We start from the raw sequence: 17,021 nt of genomic DNA, 5'->3' as shown, positions 1-17,021 counted from the left end.
AGATGGGGACCAGGCTGCTAAGCTAAAACTATCTTTGTGGAAAGGTCTTCTATATGTCTATCATTTAATGACCAAAAGAGATTTTCCATCAGACAATAACAGAGACATCTCCTTGAAAACCACATCTGACTCCTGCAGAAAATTTTGTGCACAACTTTAGCATCAGCCTGTTTACTGGCTTCTGTAACTACACAGCCTCCACTTCTACCATGCAGACCACATTAAGATCTAAAACCACTACATCCTGACTCAATATGTCAGCAACGCTAGGCTTGGTCTACTGTTTATGAGAAATGGTCAATTTGTTTTTATGAATATATAAAGTCTGAAAGATCCAAAATGTTTTTTTAGAGGAAGCATTTCAGCATAAGAAGCTGTGGTATGCCAACTTGGCAGCTGAGGCAGAGGACAGAGGCTGGAAGATCAAGGTGCGCCCGGTGGAAGTGGAGTGCACGGACTTTGTTGCCAGTACAACAGCAAAACTGCTTAGAGAGATTGGGATCAGAGGACAGGCGCAACGGCAGGCTATAAGAGAACTAGCTAACACTGCTGAGAGGACCAGTCACTGGATATGGTTAAAAAGGGCTGACATCACTTGGGCAGCTACAGCAGTCAGCTAACCGCGAGAGAAAAGAAAATATTATGCTCTTCTCCCCTCTGCTCTTCTTCCCTTTTCTGGGAGGCGGTGGGGAGGTAGAGCGTACAGCCCAATCCAGCGGGCAGCTGTGGGAAGCCAGATCGGATGCCCCCCTTCCGGCTCTCCTCTCTGCTCTCTCCTATCTTGTACCTTTTCTATCCCTTTGAAGAAGTGAAGCTCCATAAATGCTAAAGAGGTAAGTATTATTTCTCAGTTGCAGTGAATAGATAGGAGAAAATAAACTGTACAAAAATAAACAGAAGAAAGAATAGGAGAAATAACAACTTAACATAAACCAGTGACACACTGCAGGGCCTGATCAACCCTGGCAGGACCTCCTTGGATTGTCCACTACTGATGATGTGTCCCAAATCTTAATATGATAACCTAGATCAGATCTCTAATCCCCCCCCCAAACAATGGCAGATTAGCTTGGTAAAAGACCAAAAGTTGAGGCACACAACGATGTGTGCTGCTGGTAACGTTTCTGGGCTGCCTTTCCTCATAACAGTCATCCCTCAAGATTCTCGCCATTTAAAGCTATGCATTATCAGGGAGTACAACATCTAGTCCTTTTACTGAATTTAAAAGGGCGTAAAATAGAGTTACTTCCATAGCATTTCATTAGTTGTTGTTTTGGGTTGTTGTTTAATGATCCATGTTGCCTTTACCAAACTGGCATGATTAGTAATGCAAAAGCCCAAATGTTTTTGCACTTTTGAATGTATCACATTTCCAGTAATACTCTCAGCCAGCTATATTACCTTAATCATGTTGCTGAACATCTTTCCTCACACCCTGTTTTGCAGGACATTTTACTATTTCCCTTATTTCCAGGATTGTCCTCCAGGGCAGTAAATCAAAACCTCAAAAGGTTTTCAGGCTTTCCAGGACCTGCAGGAACCAGACTGTCTATGTGATACATGTGTGACCTGGAGCCTCTGCAGTGAAAAATCCACGAGTCGGGTCTTATGGCATGTAAGAGAAACACCTTAGCCTCCTATAAATATTACATCCTGCCGCAGGCACTCCAGTGTAGGGTTCAGTGTCTCTTTACCTCAAACAAATCAACACATAGACGTTTGTGCTTTCCTTGCTCTCAGGACTCCCGATAATACACTGCCTTAATTTAACCTTTAACATAAATGCTGCACTGATCTGATTCCAACCTAAAACTCAATGCAGCGCCACGAGGTCTGTCAATAAAGACAAGCTAAAATCTACATTTTCCAAGGTATAAGGATCAAACTGGTCCTCACCAAGACAGACACGTGCACACACACACACACACACACACACACACATTGCCAAGTGATGGAATGGGAGCAGTTCTGCTCAGGTTGCACACTGAGCATGTAGAGTCCCTCTATCCACACCTCAGGTGTTGACAACAAAGCCTACAGAAACTAACAACAGTTTCGCCTCAGCACAGCAGACACAGCCATCGTATGTGTATTCATCTGCATCTTGCTTTGAAACACTAAATAGAGAATTCGTACTCAATTCTCCAAATACCCTCCTAAGGGCATGCACACTTTTGTTGTACACTGTAAGTACCTTAAGTCAGGTACAGACTCGAAAGGTGTTTAGAGCCTGCATGTGTGCAAATCACCCCTACACACACACACACACACACACCCACCAACCACTCTAACAACCAGAGATAAACCTGTTGGTCACCAGATTAAGCAGGTCAATCTACGTCATCCAGTCTGACTACATTATGACCCTTGAAATCTATGCCAAAATGAAAATAGATAAATGAATCGATAAATCAATAAGAGACTCAAAAAAGAATAAATCATGAATCCCAAAAATATAATGTAGAGTACTTTTTATTTAGTGTCAATTTAATTGACATTTGGTTTACAAATGTATAAACTTTCACATTTTCAGTGGTTTGAGGAGACTATGAGCACGTTAAGATAACTATGATTTGATGCTAAATGAATACAATTGAATTGAAGTGAACACTTACACTATGTATTCATTCATTTGATTTTGTACTTCTCTGCCTGTATCATTCTCCACATGCATTGTTTCTGATTTTTTATTTCTACATTTCTTTGTGCATTTATTTTTTGATATATAAATGAAGCAGGCAATGAGTGAAAGTGTCACATGGAGTCAGATTTTTGCCTATTATCTGACTGATGTTAAGATGAATGAGCAGTGGTAAAACCACAAAACATACTGTTATTGTAGTCACCCCTTAAATGATCTTTATCAGTCTAAGTGTATGATATTTTTGCAATATTTTCACCAATGCGCAACTCAAGGCTTTATCTCTAGCTTCAAAGCCATCAGACTCTGTTAGCAATGACAGTCACTTTATCTTTGGTTAGTCAGCTAGGTTTGGAGTGGTGTGCAACTTTAGTGTTTTTAACTTATTAGCATACTTGGGCAGAAATCTCATAGAGACTAGCTGGGAACCACCAGTCCCTAGGGCAGGGGTGTCAAACTCAAATACACAGTGGGCCAAAATTCAAAACTGGAACAAAGTCGCGGGCTAATGTTAATATTTATTGAAATATATTTATTCCTCCAGATATAAGAATGAATCTTTTCTTATGGACTAAAACACGTTTTGCTGAAAAACTGAATATGGAACAAGCAAAGCTTAATACTAAACAATATATATACTAGCTGTATAATACCAGTAGGCCAGCTCTAATAGTAATTTGGTATGGCTTCGCGGGCCAAATGTAATTAGGCTGCGGGCCAAATTTGGCCCGCGGGCCAGAGTTTGACACCTATGCCCTAGGGGAAAAAATGACTATTCCACAGCCAGTTGTGAGAACTTGACCAAAGTGTACTTGGTCATAAAGAATTTTATGGTGCTGCATCAAAAACGGTGTTTGGTGTTCAGGAGATTGTCAATAGGTTGTATGGAACATGACAATTTGTCTGCAAACACTCACCAATTACTCACCAACTGGTAGTGAAACAGTATTTCAAAAGTCCCAGACATACTCCTGATTACCACCAAATCATATAGGTGATGTCACCATTTCTACAGACTATATGAATGTGTTTTTACCTGCAGAATGAGAACAAAGTAGTCGACAGGTTTGCCTCTCTGATAGAGGAAGTGCTGTGGCGATCGTTTATCATTTTCATTAAACTTTAGTTCCTGGATGACATCCGGATGTTTGAGGATCCTCAGTAGGACTTTCTCTGTGATCTGGAATGGGCTGAACAGGCTCACCTCTAATGGGAGAGAAAAAAAGGCATTGTAAACGATCAAATTAAAACAGCAGAAAATACAGGCCTTGGACTAATTATTGACTGAGAGGTTTTTAGTAGATAACTTTATAGCATTTTACAGTCAATAAATAAAAATCAGCTGATTAGTTTAAGCCCTGTTAATTTGCATACTAAAAGATAGCATGTACAGACAGTGGCTGTGATTCAGCAGAGGATAATAGTCAGTGGCACTGAAACAAATGTGTGCTGGCTAAATGTAAGATTATTGCCTAGTGAATATCACCTGTGGCCAGGAAACGATGAGCTGCCAGTAGGAGCTGAGGAGAGATCTTCACCTTACTGTCCCCTTCTTGCTTGAACGCTGAGAAGTCGCGTTTGCTTTTGTTGGGATCCACCTTCTTCCTGTTCCTGTTGTCAGCTGTGGCAAGAAAGAAAAGAAATAGGAGTTTAAATAATAGTAAAAATGAATGAAATTAAATGAAAAGTCATGTTTTGCTCTGTTAAAATTTCAAAAAAGTTTAAACTTAGAAAGGTGAAAGTCAAAGAGGAGGAGGCAGCACGAGCAGGCACCAGCTGATAGCACTCCGGCAATTTCAGTGTTTTTTTACGGTGTCCCACACAAACCGTTAACTAACTGACTCTATTGCACTCCACATACCACTGCCTTTGTAATGCAGATGCTGCTCTATGGACAATTCTACCCTCAAGAATCTCATGTTTACAAGCTGCTACACTGGTCACTTTAAATCATTAAACCTGTAAATTGTAAATTTTAAATTGTTATTGATCCTTTTACCTTACGTACCTAAGCGTATATTTATTTCTCTTCTTATATTTATTGTTGTCTTTTGCACTGAATGGAACTGGAGCCTCGTCTGTACTGTACTGTATATAGCAGAGATGACAATAAAGTTTACTTTGACTTTGAGAAGTTATAAGGTAATGCTAGTCAGCTTGTTTACCAAGGTGAATTCATAAGCTATACAGGTGTAACGCAAAGCAATACGTGTCAGGCAAATGAATAATAAAATATTAAAAATATACTCATTAAAACTAAAGGAACAACTTTTGTGGTCTGCAACTTACAGCAAGTCAAATTATTAGGGACATAAAAACACTCCATCATGTGAGTTATTAAAGGTTGAGCTTTTCAGACCTTAGTCATGTTAATGTGATCATTAACAATATAAATATCATAAAGTTGGACACTTTAACATGGGAGGCTGTGGGGATTTTATTTAACATTTAAATTATATACAATTATATATATTATGAGTAGGACAACACAGCAATCATCTCTAAGTACAGGTCCTGTGTACATGTGCTGCTGTATCACTGTACCAGTGCTTTTGTCGGTGAGTGAGTGTTTATGTGTTATAACATTTATGTGAGTGCTGCAGTCAGCAATTAGCAAGAGCTGACTCACTGTAGAGGTCAGATTCATCCAGGATCTCTGACTTGATGATCTCCTCGATAACATCCTCTAAGGTGACTAATCCCAGCACCTCATAGAAAGGATCTCCCTCCCCCTCATTGTTCACCTTCTGGACGATGGCCAAATGAGATTTACCTGGTGAGGACACAGATCACCTAAAGGTTATGAGAAACAAGAGCACTGTAGAACATGCATATCATTTTTCTCATCATTTTAAATTCCCTATGTTTCCAGAAATCATTTAACATGAAAGTGGGGCAGCATCAAACACGACAGAGGAGAAGAAGTTAGCGAGTTTCAGTGCAGCTGCTGCATCTTTAACTTCAGCATCTAGCCTTTAGACAGATTTAGCTCCTGCTACAAGAAAACATCCTTTTTTGTTTTACAAAAGTCACACTGCTATTCGATCTGTCAGTGGATTTATCCTGACTGATGAGAGGGCAGACTCATGCCTTAATATAGCCCAGACTAGGCTAAGAGCTTTGAAGAGAAAAGAGTTGGAAGGACTGCCAGAATGAGATAAAGAGAAGTGAGACAGAGAGAGAGGCAGGAGGAGAACGAAGCTAAGTAGAAAGAGGTATATAACAAGAGGACACAAAGCATTATTGCACTCATGACTCTGCATTGTTCTCACAACACTCCCCACATGCACCGACTGCATGCAGCACTGTGTGCAAACAACTAAACCTGATACAACATGATGAGCAATGGCTGCCAGTAAGAGTTAAGTAAAAACATTATCAGGTCAGCAGGATGGAAACCTGTCACAGTTCATGGTCATCAAACACCAGCAGAAGCAGAAGCACTATCTACTTTTGGCCTCCATGGTGCTCACTGATTTGTATGAAGTAAAAGAAACAGAAACGTCCATTTTCAGCAAGAAAACATTTATTTTGTTTCAATAGGTTTCATCAACTCCAGTGGTGAACCTTTAAACAGTGTTTCATTCCCAGCCTTTTTCACCTGATCTGCTTTGAAAAGGTCTTGAGCAACCCATTACTTCTTTATATTTTGCAAGGAAACAGGCACAGTGACTTACTGAAGTGTTGTGTGTTTTTATGTCCAGGTTATGCATTTACTGCATTGACAATATCTTTTGGATAATTTTCATACTGAAAACCGAAGCAGTTGCCCATCATACACTTTCCAGTTCGTATTGCATGGTAGATTAAAATCTGATGATACAGCCCAAATCAAAAGATTAAGACCACACGAAAAATGACAACAACAAAAAGAAAAAAGCATATTATGCATGCTTGGATCTTAACAAGGTTCCAAGTAGAGCCTCAATATGCAGCAAGGAGAAATGGGAGAGAGAAAAAACATTTTTTGAGCATGCAATTTGTTGAAAACAACTCTTACACTGAAGCAGGCTGCTATACAGCTGATTAAAAGTTTTGGACCACACCTCCACACCTCCAGTCATGCCAATAACGTTGGAAACATTCGGGACCATCCATTCATCCGCGGCAGGGTCGCGTTGGCAGCAGCCCAAGCAGAGAAGCCCAGACCTCCCTCTCCCCAGCCACCTCCTCCAGCTTGTCCAGGGGAACACCAAGGCGTTCCCAGGCCAGCCAAGAGATATAATCTCTCCAGCGTGTCCTGGGTCTGCCCTGGGGCCTCCTCCCGGTGGGACATGCCCGGAAAACCTCACCCAGGAGGCGCCCAGGAGGCATCCTTGTTAGATGCCCAAACCACCTCAACTGGCTCCTTTCGAAATGGAGGAGCAGCAGCTCTACTCTGAGCCCCTCCCGAATGGACGAACTTCTCGCCAGCCACCCTATTCCCGCTACTTGTATTCGCCATCTCGTTCTTTCGGTCACTATCCACAGCTCGTGACCATAGATGAGGGTAGGGGCGTAGATCGACTGGTAAATTGAGAGCTTCGCTTTTACACTCAGCTCTCTTTTCACCACATGGGACAGGTACAGTGTGCGCATCACTGCAGCCGCTGCACCAATTGGTCTGTTGATCTCCCTCTCTCTTCTCCCATCACTCGTGAACAAGACCCCGAGATACTTAAACTCCCTCACTTGGGGCAGGAACTCGTCCCTGACCCGGAATGGGCACTCCACCCTTTTCCGGCTGAGGACAAAGGCCTCAAATTTGGAGGTGCTGTTTCTCATTCCCACTGCTTCACACTCGGCTGCGAACCGTTCCAAGGCAAGCTGTCCATCACCTGATGAAGCCAACAGAGCCACATCATCTGCAAAAAGCAGAGATGAAATCCTGAGACCACCCAAGTGAAAGCCTTCTCCCACTTGGCTACACTTAGACATTCCGTTCATAAAAATTATAATTTCATAAAAATTATGAACAGAATGGGTGACAAAGGGCAGCCCTGGCAGAGCCCATCACTCACCAGGAACGAGTCAACTTATTGCCGTCTATGCGGACCAAGCTCTTGCAACTGTTGTATAAGGACTGAATGGCCCGTAGCAATGGGCCAGACACCTCATACTCCTGGAGCACCCCCCACAGGACCCCCGAGGGACACGGTCAAATGCCTTTTCCAAGTCCGCAAAACACATGTAGACTGGTTGGGCAAACTCCCATGCACCCTCAAGCATCCTCAAGAGGATAAAGAGCTGATCCAGTGTTCCACGAACAGGACGAAAACCGCACTGTTCCTCCTGTTTCCGAGGTTCGACTAACGGACGGACTCTCCTCTCCAGCACCCTGGCTTAGACTTTCCCAGGGAGGCTGAGGAGTGTGATTCCCCTGTAGTTGGAACACACCCTCCGGTCCCCTTTCTTTAAGATGGGGACCACTACCCCCGGTCTGCCAGTCCAGGGGTACTGCCCCTGATCTCCACGTAACATTGTAGAGACGTGTCAACCAAGACAGCCCTACAACATCCAGAGCCTTCAGGAACTCTGGGCAGACCTCGTCCACCCCAGGGGCTCTGCCACCAAGGAGTTGTTTAACTGCCTCAGTGACCTCGCCCCCAGAGATTGGCGGGTCATCCCCTTCATCCCCAGACTCTGCTTCTGCAACGGAAGACGAGCCAGTGGGATTGCGGAGGTTCTCGAAGTATTTCTTCCACCGCCCAACAACTTTCTCAGTCAAAGTCAACAGCACTCTACCCGCACTATACACAGTGCAGGTAGAACACCCCTTTCCCCTAGTGAGTCGCCTGACAGTTTGCCAGAATCTCTTCGAGGCAGCCTGAAAGTCTTTTTCCATGGCCTCTCCGGACTCCTCCTAGACCCGAGTTTTTGCTTCAGCCACCACCCGCGCCGCATTCCGCTTTGCATGTCGGTACCTATTGGGACATGGAATGTCACCTCTCTGGTGGGGAAGGAGCCTGAGCTAGTGTGTAAGGTTGAGAGGTACCGGCTAGATATAGTCGGGCTCACCTTAACGCATGGCCTGGGCTCTGGAACCAGCCTCCTGGAGAGGGGCTGGACTCTGTCTCAGTCTGGAATTTCCCCATGGTGAGAGGTGGCGGGCTGGGGTGGGTAACATTCAGGAACATCAAGGTAAAAAATTTTATCGTCAGAGAATAAAACTTTCTTCAACCTCCAATATCCCATGTTTGTTGCTCTCTTGCAAAGTCCAAACTGTCGGTTCTGTGGGAGTTCAAGGAGACGAGGCCTTTGAAGACGTTTTTTGTTTTTGAAGCCCTTCAGTCTCAGATGCCATCTGATGGTTATTGGGCTGCAGCCTGCACCAGTAACGGCTTTAATTTGGGTCGAGAATCGTCCAGTGGCTGTCTGTCAAGACACCAGCACTGAAATTTTTGGGGGTCTTCCACTTGACTTTCTTGTTCCATAATCCTCCGGATCATTTAAGGAATTCCAAATGACTGTCTTAATGCGTCCCACCTCAGCAGTGATGGCACACTGTGAGAGAAACTGCTTATGCAGTTCAACAACCGAACACATTCAAAAAGGGAAATTTTTTTTTGCCTTTGCAATGAGAATGTCAGTGTGACTACCTGACAGAAAATGACAATTAATCCACATTTTTGCACAGATTTGGCCTTTTAAAGGCATGTGATCTTAAACTTTTGATCAGCTGTAAAATGCTCAAAATTTTTTTTGTCTCACTCCCATTTCTTTTTGTTGCATGTTGAAGCTCTACCACCATGCAAAATTTTTAATTTATTTTAATTGGGACTGTACTTTTGACCATATTCCCAATACCACTTGTTGAAATGCAACCCCAACCCATGAAAGAACCTCCATCATGTTTTCTAGATGTCTGTGGACACTCACTGTGGTACTTCTTTTCTAACTTCCTCTGTGTGACTTGAACCAAAAGTTTCAAATTTGGATTCATCACTCCATAAACCTGTTACCACTGAATTTCAATCCATTTCTAGTGTAATGGCATACCTCAGCTTTTTCTCTCCATTTCCCATCCTTAAGTATAGCTTCTTGAAAGCCACTCTTTCACCAGCAACCTTGACACCATAGGCTGATGTATCTCTCAGGTCCTCTGTCAGGACACTCTGCATGCCATGCTGAGATATGCCAGATTTTGGGCTAATAGCTTTTTGAGATCTTAATGGTACAAAAATACTATTGCATGCCTGTGAAACTGTTATCTTTCACAAGTTTTATAGTTTCAGTAAATACAAGGAAACAACTTACCGTATGTGCTTTTGCAAAAGGCCCCAAGCAACAAGGTGCCTAATAATTTAATTTAAAATTGATTAATTGCCAAGCTGTCCATTACGTGTAGACATGACACTGGTTTATCCCTGGTGTTAAGAGCCTGAATATGACTGAATGATTCACGGCATACATATAAATATATTATATAATTTATAGTTCTTCATGTACTCAAACAGCCACTGTTTGAGGCTTAGTGCTTTCAGTGCATCAATATATCATCAGTAGTTTGAATAGTGAGCAGCTTCAGCCAACAGATTCAAACATTTGCCCCATGAGGCAAAAAAAATGACTTTGACATCAAGATTTCTATCAAACAGCTTTCTTCTTCCTACATGTGCTTTAAAAACATTTTAAAAAATGTTCTGTGTTAAGAAATGATTCTAAAATTTAAAAAAAAAAAATTATCCCTCAATTTTCTTCTGACATGTTTAAGCAGAGATGCCCACTTCCCTCCTCCACGCCTGGGGAGACAGAGGTTTTCGCATCCAGCATGTCCTGGGTCTGTCACAGGGTCTTCTGCTACTTGGACATGCCTGGAACACCTTACCTAGGAGGCTTCCTAGACAGATGCCTGAACAACATCAACTGACTCCCTTCACTGTGGAGGACCAGCAGCTCTACTCTGAGCCCTTCCTGATGATCTCTAATGCTGAGCCTAGGCACCCTTCAAAGCAAGTTCATTCCTGCCACTTGTACCCACTTGTAAAGGTAGGAAAATAGACCACTGGGTAACTCACAAAACCACAGATGCTTCACTAATTTGCTTCAAGCTCCCATAAATTATTCCCTCCCACTCAAAATATTTCACCTGGAACTATGAAACTATTAAAGTGAGAATTAGTCTCTTATGACCCATCATAAAGACAGCCTACCATGACCAAACAAAGCCACGACTGCTAGCACTGTAGTGTGCAGTCCTAGCAATGTGGTAGCCAGCAGCCAAAAACATGACTCATACATCAGACAGCACTACTACCACCATCAGTCCCACCCCCCACAGAAGGTTTGAACGCCATCTCCTTGCAGCACATTTTTAGCAGACAAGTTCAGTTTCTAACCTTAAACAAAAAGTGTCTCTCATCAAAAATGTGCTCATGTTGTTGAAGATTAATGGGCTGAAATATAAAAATCCAATTTTTTAAACTGAATTGTTGACATCAGATTGCCTAAAATACTATGGAGACCTTGATTTCCTGTTTTGCTATTATCATGGTAATTTGACAAATGGCACTTTATTTAGGCTTATGCATCATGCATGCAGGACTTGGGCTTTGATGCTATAAAAAGCCACAGCTGAAGGTGATGCTTATTTGCAATGACAGCTGAAATTACACTAATTCTTTTGCAATTTGGGGTGTGTTGGGATTCAGAGATTCTTTTATTGCTACCATATAATTTGCCTTATGAAGAATGTATTAATAACATGTTTCACAGTATCATTTATCAGTAATATTTCCTACAGGGTTTATATTGCATTGAATATGTCTGTCATCACATTGACCTTTCTATTTTTACAGGTTGAGTTCATTTTATACACAATGCATAAATGTGCTTGGTTAGAGTTGATGTTCCATTCTAGAAGGTTTTAAGCTTCACTGGTGAGAGTGTCCAGATGATACATGCTGAGGGGAGATGAGAACATAGCAGGTTAATTGCATGCACGCTTACGATACACATATTAATCTAGTAGCAGGTCTGAGCGAAGGCCTAAGCGTCTTCTGCTTCAGTTTGAGACTGGCTGCAAAGGACTCTACTTAGTGATTAAGGACGAGGGTCCATTATTAGCTCTCAGAGATGCTGAGACCTGAAGTTATTACCCTAAAAGGCAAGTAATGTAGAAAAGAGAAGTAATATGTCAGTGTATGGTTATTAGAAGTGTACGTGATGTACCCTTGTCTGCACGGGTTGAACTTTTGCCCGTCTGTCACCATGTATTTTTGAACTGTATTGACGTAGGTGTGATATTTTATCCTATAAAACCAGAACCCAATGTATTCTTGTCAGAGCAACCCATTCCGTATGCTGATGGTTGGTTGTTCTCCTGTGATAATAAAACTCATCGTTTGATTGCACTTTTCCGGAGCCTCCGTAGTTTGTTGTCTGGTCTAAAGTTGATCGATCTCGCAGCAGGTGGAAATGAGGCATGCAGCCAGTTCCACAATGACTGAGCTTCATAATGTAGTTCTTTTCATATCTACAGTCTTATAAATGTAATGTCAAAGAATGAAATGCAATGTTTTTAATGTCTCTGGGGAAAAAAACCACATTGATATGTTGCAAGACCATCACAATCAGCTGCAGCGCCAAGGCTGTTATGATATTAAGCTCAGCTTTCAAGGTGTGTATATCAGTGGATTTCTGGCACTACTCCTGTACGGCTGAACGTGCCGATTTTCGTCCCATCAAACAGCACAAATCAGATGATTTGAGTGATTAGGCTAGAGATGATCTCTGACTAGAGATGATCAGTGGTATCCACAGCCAGATTTAATTAAAGGAGTAACTTGTGGCCACTTAGGTTTAAGTCATTGCAGCACACAATTATAAATATTTTAGTTTGTCGTTTCTGGTAAGCTGAAATGCTTCTGATGGTGACATTTGTATTCTTGATTTTTCCCCATTTTTTAAAAATTACTTTTACATTCACTTAAAGCCACTTTACTAGGCAGATTCAATGCAATCTAACATCACAGCCCTGCCACAAATTCATTTTTAACTTTTGCTGACATTGTTTTAAATGGTGCGGATTCTGCTTTATCTTTATCACTGAGCTGTGCTTATATGCAAACTTGCACAGCTCAAGTATGTTCACTTTGGGGTGAAAAATGAAGTAAATGTGAAGTGACAAAAACTGCAGTTCCTCTAGAAGTAACTTGAGGTTGATACCCAACTTTACATTATCAAAAGCATTTTTACTATTTAGCATAAAAATGGTTTTGTCCTTTATGAACCCTTTCCTCCTTCATAACAAATGTACTGTGGGTGACATTAAAAAAGAAAAAAAACCCAATATATCCATTTGGATGCTGGAGTGGTGTGGCTAATTTGGGTATCAGGTATAACTGATCGGGATCAGTTATACCTGATTGGAGTCAATGAACTGGTCCTCTACACTATCTTTGCACTGTCTATCCCTTCTGGAGCATTTTAATGTAATAATTTGCAAAATAATATGGCCAACTGTGGGGTCAGAATATCAGTAAGAGAAGATACGAGATCTCTCATGACCCTAGGGTGTGAGTGTGTATGCCAGAACACTCTGGAATGCACACAAAGTCTTTGCAGACTACTAAGGATCACACATCCTATCACTACACAATCGATTATACACCTCTAAGCATATATGGTTAAATATTTCTAAGCATAAATGACAATCAACAATATAACCCTGACAGACAGCCAGAATGTTACCAGAATAACCAAAAATGACTGAAAATGGATAAAATGTTAAGAACATCTAAAGTTTGGCATATTCTTCATGAACAGAAAAGATGGAGATAGCCACCATGACATCACCCATGGGAGTCATTAAGTTCCACTGCAAAGGCTTAAATGAAGATTTTTGTCATAACAATCATGGTGTCTTGGAACAAATGAGGGGTGGATATAATTGAAATCAAGGAAACTGCACTCTTATAGCATAGAGATGTGTCAGTTCTCTGCAAAAATATAGAATGAACAGATTTATCGGTTATAAAAATATAACAGCAGAAACATGACCTTTTACTGTTGTTTCTTATATTAAAATGTATTGATATATATCTGAATATGACATAAGAACTAAAATGTTGGAAAACAAAGTATAAGCTGTGTATTAGATTTCTAGTGTTCCAAGTGGCTGAAGAGTGTATACTGAATTATTCGAAGGCAAAAATGAATTGCCATTAATGATCTAAATATGCGTATTTACTGATAAGAAAAGTAAATGCTGCCCTACTTCTTATCTGACACTGAAAAGGACAAGATCAGCAGTTTTTCTAGAAATTAATTGTTAATGTTTTTCAAACAAAAATAATAGAAAAGATAACTTTTTCTTAGGTCTGAACTGCAAGTTGCTGCATTTCTTTACATCAGTGTGAACTGCGGGTTCAAGATATTGCTAAGCAATTTTATGACCCAACACTTTGGGGGTGTCACCCTCACCACATAAAGCTCAATTAGATTCTCAGATTAGCTTTATGTGGTCAATAACTTTTTCCACACTGAGCCAGGCTAACATCATTACAAAAAAAATGCTAGGATATCAAACAGACCACCAGCAGCGCACATTGACTGTAACCATCTTATTGTGGTTTAAGCTCTGGGTAGTATTTTGGTCACTAGGATGAAGGGAAAACCATCAAATATTCAGATGTGCACCGAATTAGAAAAGCATTTCAGAAATTGGGTGGGTGGACCACAGCTAATCTCGTTATCTCTTGATACTACTTTTTTTCCACATACAGTGAAAAATGTATGTATGTACCTTACTGCTAATTTTTGTACCCTGCAAAATCAGCCAGTGGCACCAAACGGCCAACAGCCACGTAGCCACTAATCTAGGCCTTATGTTTGACTTAATCACTTGATTAATGAAAGAAATATTCAGCAGACACAATGATAACATTAACTTAGATGCACTTCTTATTTCACATGTTAGAAACATATTATGGATTTTTTTTAATAAACTGTCATTTATATGACAGTTTATCCAAATAAGTGTTTGTCTAGTTTCTTTTTATTCCTTTTCATATTGGGTTTCAATTTTATACTGCAGCTATGCTAGTTGTATTGTTGTGCATGGGACAATTAAAGCTCTCCAATCTTTAATAAGTGAATGCATAAACATACACTGCCCTCATGACAGCCTTATCAGGTGTGTGCAGGTTAAAAGCTCAACCCTGACCCCTTATAAGAGTAGTACAACATGTGCCCCGATGATGAAATGTGCTTTGTGTGTGTGTGTAGGCTGTGGTGTTCCACTAATCAATAGTGCTGGTGAACAGAGAGAGGGGGGGCTGTCGAGCTCACACAGGTTTAGGTCCCTGGTGATATGAAGGTTGCAGATTTTCAGAACAAAACATCATCAGGTGTTAGATTATGTCAATGCACACCCACCTTTCTTGAACTCCTCCAGCATGGCATCCAGCTTTGTGTCATGAAACACAAAGTGCACAGGGTGGTTATAGAACTTGGTGATGGTCTTTAGGTTTGTGCAGTCGTCCGGGTCCACGAAGGCCAAGTCCTTCACATACAGGATGTCCACGATGTTGGACCGCTCCTCATCATACACGGGTATGCGCGTGTATCCGCTCTCCATGATCTCTGACATAGTGTTGAAGTCCAGCACAGCATCTGCCTGGATCATAAAGCAGTTGGCTATGGGAGTCATCACATCCTCCACAGTTTTGGTCCTGAGCTCCAGGGCTCCCTGGATCATGTTAAGCTCCTCTTTGACCAGGTCATTATAAGGCTCTGTCACTTTAAGCATCTCCACCAACTTCTCTCTGTTGTACACAGTGCCGATCTCCTGTCCCAGCAGGAAATCCAACAGCTTGCTGACGGGAAAGGACAGAGGAAAGGTAAGGAACATGAAGAACTTTGTGACCAGGATCGTGTTTGCTCCCACAGCCAACCCGTGACGCGAGCACAGCGCCTGGGGGACGATCTCCCCAAATATGACAATGCCAATTGTAGAGGCGACCACGGCGCCCAGACCTGACCCGATGAGGTCATCGAGGAGGATGGTGAGGGTGGTGTTCACCAAAACGTTACCCAGGAGAAGCGAGCATAGGAGATAGTTGCCTTTGCTGCGGATCGGTTCGATTTTCCTCGCATATTTCTTCTCCTTGTCGGTGCCGCAGCTCTGAACGATCCGCAGCTCCATGGGGTCCAGCGCCATGAGCCCCAGGTTCAACCCGCTGAACATGCCCGAGAGGACCAGCAGGCACGAGATCATGATGACCTGCAGCCACATGGGTAGCAGCGACTTCTTCTCCTCCACCACCAGCATCCGGCCATCGCTGTCCCCCAGCTGCACCCACCTGCCGTCCGTGCTCAACGTGCACAGAGCGTATTCTTTCTTCTGGTCGCTTTTGCGCAGCGGCTTAATGTGCACGTTGAGCAGTCCCGACGTGCCCCGGCTGCTCACGTTTATGAAGTTCCCGACGGTGATGTCCTGCGTGAAATCCGCACAAGTTTTATCGAGCGCGTCCATCATGCCGCTGCCGCCCCGGGCCGCCGCCACCACCGTCCCCTTCTCCTCCTCCTCCTTCTTGACCTCTGTGAACTGGATCTCAGACCAGGCGCCCGAGTGAAGCTGGACCCCGTAAAACCGGAGCTGCACGGAGCTCTCCTCGGTCACCTGGATGACACCCTCGTCAGTGGTGCTGGCCGGCTTGTTGCTCCTCTCCAGCCTCATGCCGAGCACCTGACTCCCACCGCCTCCGCCGCCGCCTCCCCTTCCACCGCTGACACCGGGCCCAGCGGCTGCCACCAACTCTGTCCGACCGCTCCACAGACAGATAACCACGGTGAGAATGTAACCCTGCTGTCCACTCCATTCTGTCGCCATGTTTGTTTCTGTGCTCGGCGACCTGGGAGCTGACGTCATTTACTCATGTCCAAGCAGCTCCTCCCTCTCCCCCCATTCCCGCTATCTCTCACATACGCTCACTCATACACGGACACATACACACATTAACACCGACTGCCGGACAGCGACATGTAGAGCTGATAAACAAACACACTCACGCTCCTTGCAGGTCACACACGCTCCTGGTGACGCTTCGCTATCATTTTTCTGCAGCAACACTCACACTCCCCCCGCCTCAGTGCCCGGCCACGTTACTCCCCGCTGGGCTCGGGGCACTGCGGCACACAGCAGGACGGACGCTGCTGCTGCTGCTGCTGTCCCTGGCCACCGATTTCTCATCCAATTGTATCCAAAGCCAGTTGCGGTTATGTAAAGGCACATGGCATCTGTGTACATCCCCCCGCCCTCCATCCTCATCCTGCACCAGCCTGCATCCCGCTGGCACGATGCCCGGCCAGGGATGCTAGATGCAGGGGACGTTTATTTATTTCCTGAGAGACAAACTCTGTGGAGCCAGGATATAGCCCGTTTGTATAATGATAATAA

At 43.0% G+C, this 17,021-nt stretch overlaps 1 protein-coding gene across 1 annotated transcript in view; it reads right to left on the bottom strand.

Moving 5' to 3' along the window:
• The window catches only part of LOC146629380 (metal transporter CNNM4-like), a 35,583-nt gene extending 19,090 nt beyond the window's left edge, over nt 1-16,493 (bottom strand). The window contains exons 1-4 of the mRNA XM_085360052.1: nt 14,999-16,493; nt 5,271-5,414; nt 4,128-4,262; nt 3,678-3,847 (exon numbers count right to left, since the gene is read on the bottom strand). Coding sequence (XP_085216178.1) covers nt 3,678-3,847; nt 4,128-4,262; nt 5,271-5,414; nt 14,999-16,493 — 1,944 coding nt within the window. The remainder of the gene's footprint in view (nt 1-3,677; nt 3,848-4,127; nt 4,263-5,270; nt 5,415-14,998) is intronic.
• Nucleotides 16,494-17,021: the final 528 nt, after the last annotated feature.

This window comes from Diplotaxodon limnothrissa, linkage group LG7 (assembly GCF_057381915.1).
Source record: "Diplotaxodon limnothrissa isolate DT_005_m linkage group LG7, D_limnothrissa_male_GT1.1, whole genome shotgun sequence".
NCBI lineage: Eukaryota > Metazoa > Chordata > Actinopteri > Cichliformes > Cichlidae > Diplotaxodon > Diplotaxodon limnothrissa.
Note: the sequence above shows the minus strand (reverse complement) of the source record. Positions and strands in the feature narration are given on the sequence as shown.